This window comes from Ctenocephalides felis, unplaced genomic scaffold, assembly GCF_003426905.1.
Source record: "Ctenocephalides felis isolate EL2017-DRISC unplaced genomic scaffold, ASM342690v1 CF-g0.4_SCAFFOLD_01492, whole genome shotgun sequence".
In the NCBI taxonomy this organism is placed as follows: Eukaryota; Metazoa; Arthropoda; class Insecta; order Siphonaptera; family Pulicidae; genus Ctenocephalides; species Ctenocephalides felis.
The window spans coordinates 5356450-5362063 of NW_020537646.1; the positions used below are offsets into that span (position 1 = coordinate 5356450).

Sequence of the window (5614 nt, forward strand, 5' to 3'; positions counted from 1 at the left end):
TGACAACAAATAATTTAGAAGCTATAATTTGATCCATTGTGAATGCATATACATTTAATTGGGATATTGAAATTTAGAAAAAAAAAGTTACATGTGAATTGTATTTGATAATTAAAACCAAACAACTTTCAGAAATAAACTCTCATAAATCTTGTATTTAATATTAAAATATATACAACAATTTTTGATAATTCTAAATTTAAAAATGCGATCTCTTAAATATGTGCTATACAATCTTGTAGCATAAACATATAATGACTAAATATGAAAATCATGAAGTGCAGAACACATGTTATTGCTTTGTGTCTTGACACATAATTTAGAATTTACTATACAAATTAAAATTATACAAATAGTTAATTTATAATGACATTGCACAATATGGTGTATCACACTAACGCGATACAGTTATTGTTGATTTACTAAAATTATGATTGTGTATATATATACATGTACACATACAAATATATGTATACACAACTTTAATTCACCAATTTTATTACAAAATGCATCAATTAATAAAAGCAAAGATTTAAACATCACATGCAAAAATGTTTGTTTATGATTTGTATGAATGATAGACATTACAACTAACAGGTACATTGTTCATAACACTATACTGGCACTTGACATGGTCAACTTTAAAAACTACTTTATACAAAAATATATCACACAATAAAATGATAGATCAAATTACTTGATCGGATCACTGGTATTCTATTGACATGTGTCCCTTTACAGCAGCATGAATACTTATAACAAATTAAAAAGTTATTGTATATCGTAAGATTTTGTACTTGGGCCTATAAGTATTATGCTGTCGTAATAATCACAATTCATAAATACTATAAATTCAAACGAGATCTCGATCTAGTAAACCGATTCTTTGAATCTCCATTCCAACTTTTAGATTTAGCTCTGAACAATTTTAAATCTGCATCAAATTCTGGATCCAGCATAGGTCGATAAGCTATTGGTTCACATAAATCAGAATAAGATGCAAAAAATTCTTTATACCCCCCATGAAGAAGATAGATTTCTGGATAATGGAGAGCTGGGTAAACTTCACGATTGCTATCACGGTCAAAATTTCTTAAAAATCGTGATCTGTAATGATGAAATAGTTATAGAAAACAAAAACCATAGAACAAATATAATATGAAAGGCATGATACTCACAATTTAGGTCCTCTTTCAGAAGAGAATTCACAGTGGAACACTAGAATATGTCTGCTAGGCCCATCATATTGTACTTTCGGTGCACCGGATTTTGTCTCTACTAGCTCCTTAACTATTTGATCTTTGGTATATAGATTTTTAGCTCCTGCAATATGGCCTCCATCAAATTCATAAGGATAACGGCAGTCAATAACTTTATATGAAGCCACTGTATCCTTAAATTCTCCACGAATCAGAGCAGCAAGAGTATCTGTTGAAATAGATTTCAAATCTTGATGCCGCCCTTCCATCAGTGGTAAACAGAATGGTTTGCTAAAGTCCCCAATTAAATCTGGTTCCACAGATGCTGAAATAGAAATTAGTTTTTTAAAATTTGTTTTAAAAATATGTAGCAATTTATGACTAAATATTTTTCACTTACATCGTGCTAGCGCTTGTTTGATGATATGTTCATGATCTGACAAAGATCTTTGTAAAAATCTCTGCTTATTTTGCGGTTCTGGACTTTCCTCTATATTTCCTAAGCTGGTTGATTTCCTTCTCTTGGACATGGTGGGACTTGATAAGTCACAAGGAGGTTCTGGTCTTTTAAAACAACGTGAAGCATCGGATGTTGGTGTTGTCGGATTCGGAGATCTCAATTTCATAGAAGAAAATAATTCTGGTGTTGAAACTTCAGTGTTGAGGCTTAGTGAACGACAAAATGAAGGTTTCAATGTTCTGTCTGGTGTTTTGACAGCTTTAATATCACCAGATATCAATAAGTTTAAGTCACATGGTAACTGTGCATTTTCATCCATACTGTCCATGTCAAATAACTCTATGAATCCATCATCCATTGATTCCATACTTCCTGAGCTCAAACTATGAAAAATTTTCAGGCTACAAGAAGATTTTGATGTGGGTGACTGTGTTTTATTAGGACTCGGTTCAATGAGTCTTCTTGGGACAACAGTACTAGGCGCAGCAAATTGAAAACTCTTGTGCGTTTGTTCACTGAAACTAGCACCGTATCCTGCATCAGAATCAGCTGAATTTGGATCATGGTCTTCAAAAGGCTGACGCAAAGGCTTGTGCAAAATTCGTTTCCTTGCCTATTAGAAACATAATTTCCCATTATTAATATTATCAAAAATTGTTACAGCATAGACCCATATTTAATGGATTTTTTTATAAAAAAATGAGGAATAATACATAGAAATTCAATTGAGATTGGAGTTTTATTTCTCATGATAATTAGTAATCAATTCTTATTTGATATATAATTATTTTATACTGTGATTAATAAATTTAGTTGAAACTTACATTAGACAAATCTCCCCTACGCTTTTGGACACATGGACTAAGCTGGCAAGGTCGAAGAGGACTGCTTTGTGGACTACCACCACTATAAAGGGAAAGATCATTAACCGATTCGATATAATTTTCCTTGTCATCAGAAGAAAGGCAACCGGATCCATCATAATCAATAACCATTGGATTGCTATTATAACGTCTTTGTGATGAGTGATTCCTGCTCTCAGACAACCGCGTTTCACTACGACCACCAGAAGAGAGTGTGAAACTATTATTTATTAGCCTGGAAAAAAAAATTATTACTGATATTTTCAATCCACTATATGCTTCGATGTACAAAATAGAACGTGCCTAAGATTATGTAAAATCCTGCTTTGGGAATGCACACTTAGTACAATCAAAAATACAGTATAGTTTATAACAAAGTGTAAAATAAATAAAATTCGATAAAACTGCACATTATAACACTATTAAAAAACCCTACACAAACAAGCCCGTTTAAAATCAAGTAAAAAATCTTTCAATTCGAAAATAAAATAAAATGGGAATATTTCAATGTCAGATATGAAAAAAAATGACTGCATACACTGAAATAATGCAATTTGACAACCTATAAAATACGCGGGAGCAAACAACGACGCGATGGCGCCTTTTTGTCATGTAGAAGGTACAATCATTAATCCTAGCTATAAATTTGATATGAACGTCACGTATTTTGGTAGGGTATTTTTCATTTATTATTTCAATTTAAAAAACACGCAATGAAATAAATGATTAGATTGAAAAATCGTTCACGCCAAAAGTTTTGAGGTCAGAATTATTAACGAAAGTAAATCCAAAGATTCAACGTATAATATATTTTCATTTTTCAGAATATGCAGATTTGAAAAAATGGGCCGGACAAAGATGTTTCATACAGAAATATATTTATATCCGCAGACGAAGCATCTGCATGAAACGCCGAGTGAACAGCTGTGCCGGCCGAAACCCGGCAAGCGCATTCATTTCATGGCAGTATTGAAATATTGTGGAAAACATAGTTAAGAAACTTATCAATTATAATAGTAGAATAGGTCTCGGGGATGTTGTAGGATATTTTATTTGTATTACGAATACGTCATTATGCAATGTTTATATATTAATTACCTAGAACACTGACAAACTTCACAAGCATCTTTGCTGGTATTGGAATCCCAAAAGATATTCATTTTAGCAAATAAAATCACTTAAATTTTTCACAAACACACATAAAACCACTCTAATAAATTTTTCTATAACAAACCACACATAATAATTAACGATAAACTAGGCGAACCAACCCGACTGATAGCACAAGACACAAGTGAGTTGAAAAATCCTTCGCCTCTGGTTTTATAGGGTATCCCCTCTCAAGAGTTGCTCCCTCTATTCCAGCGAAGGACCGTGATGCTCGGGCGTCGGCGCTTCCATGTAGTAGTGCGACAGCTTATGTCAAATTCCGCCCTAACAATAAGTGCATGCACGGGTTTGGCTCAGCGCTCAACGCTCAACCTTCTTCAAATACTTCGATTTTAAGATTTAAGTTAGTAGTTAGTTACGTCCTGAGTTTCGGACGGATTGGATCTGTATGTATGGATCAATTCATGACTAGAGGTGCATGGCATAGTCACTTAAGGAAAATTGCTGGAACTTCCCGTGCCGAAAATTCGAATTTTTAACACTATTCCTACCGGGACCGGTCAAATGACCGTTTTCAATTTTTCGATTAGAGGTGCATGGCATCGTAACTTAAGGCAAATTGCTGGAACTTCCCGTGCCGAAAATTCGAATTTTTAACACTATTCCTACCGGGACCGGTCAAATAACCGTTTTTGATTTTTCGATTAGAGGTGCATGGCATCGTAACTTAAGGCAAATTGCTGGAACTTCCCGTGCCGAAAATTCGAATTTTTAACACTATTCCTACCGGGACCGGTCAAATAACCGTTTTCAATTTTTCGATTAGAGGTGCATGGCATCGTAACTTAAGGCAAATTGCTGGAACTTCCAGTGCCGAAAATTCGAATTTTTAACACTATTCCTACCGGGACCGGTCAAATGACCGTTTTCAATTTTTCGATTAGAGGTGCATGGCATCGTAACTTAAGGCAAACTGCTGGAACTTCCCGTGCCGAAAATTCGAATTTTTAACACTATTCCTACCGGGACCGGTCAAATGACCGTTTTCAATTTTTCGATTAGAGGTGCATGGCATCGTAACTTAAAGCAAATTGCTGGAACTTCCCGTGCCGAAAATTCGAATTTTTAACACTATTCCTACCGGAACCGGTCAAATGACCGTTTTCAATTTTTCGATTAGAGGTGCATGGCATCGTAACTTAAGGCAAATTGCTGGAACTTCCAGTGCCGAAAATTCGAATTTTTAACACTATTCCTACCGGGACCGGTCAAATGACCGTTTTCAATTTTTCGATTAGAGGTGCATGGCATCGTAACTTAAGGCAAACTGCTGGAACTTCCCGTGCCGAAAATTCGAATTTTTAACACTATTCCTACCGGGACCGGTCAAATGACCGTTTTCAATTTTTCGATTAGAGGTGCATGGCATCGTAACTTAAAGCAAATTGCTGGAACTTCCCGTGCCGAAAATTCGAATTTTTAACACTATTCCTACCGGAACCGGTCAAATGACCGTTTTCAATTTTTCGATTAGAGGTGCATGGCATCGTGACTTAAAGCAAATTGCTGGTACTTCTCGTACCGTAATTAAAAATCTTGGTACGGAACCCACAAAAATTCACACATGTGTACACATTATTAAAATCTCTATAAAATATCTAATAATTTGATGTACATATGTCCAATAAACATTTTTGACCGCCAAATGACATATTTTTAACTTATTTTTATTGAAAGTCCATAACCGCTGGACCTGCCTTCCCAATTAGTTCTTCATCTTGTCAATACATGTAAAATGTTTTTTGAATCATTCAAATCGGATGCTCTGTTATCTCAAAAACAGAATTACCATTTTTAGCACTTTTTGCCCAGTATCTTCGGAACGACTGGACCTGTCTTCGTCAAGAACTAGTCAGCATGTCTCCTTATTAATAGCATTCTAATGTATTTTGAATCATTGAAATCGGTTGATCCGTATTCTC

The 5614-nt window shown here is 34.6% G+C and overlaps 1 protein-coding gene across 1 annotated transcript; it reads right to left on the bottom strand.

The window, feature by feature from the left end:
- Nucleotides 1–548: 548 nt before the first annotated feature.
- LOC113371674 (M-phase inducer phosphatase-like) lies at nt 549–3825 on the bottom strand. Its single transcript, XM_026612322.1, has 5 exons — nt 3621–3825; nt 2484–2757; nt 1600–2272; nt 1179–1524; nt 549–1107 (listed from the first exon to the last, which is right to left on the bottom strand). Exons 1-5 carry the CDS (start codon nt 3680–3682, stop codon nt 846–848), a joined length of 1617 nt encoding a protein of 538 aa, XP_026468107.1. The 5' UTR covers nt 3683–3825; the 3' UTR covers nt 549–845.
- Between the last annotated feature and the right edge of the window lie 1789 nt (nt 3826–5614).

Excerpts from the sequence above, each read along its gene's own strand:
- LOC113371674 (XM_026612322.1), bottom strand. The coding sequence starts at position 3,682 with ATGAATATCTTTTGGGATTCCAATACCAGCAAAGATGCTTGTGAAGTT. Across the intron at positions 2,758-3,620 it reads GAAGTTTGTCAGTGTTCTAG|GCTAATAAATAATAGTTTCA; the intron begins GTAATTAATATA and ends TTTTTTTTCCAG. Across the intron at positions 2,273-2,483 it reads GTAGGGGAGATTTGTCTAAT|GCAAGGAAACGAATTTTGCA; the intron begins GTAAGTTTCAAC and ends TGTTTCTAATAG.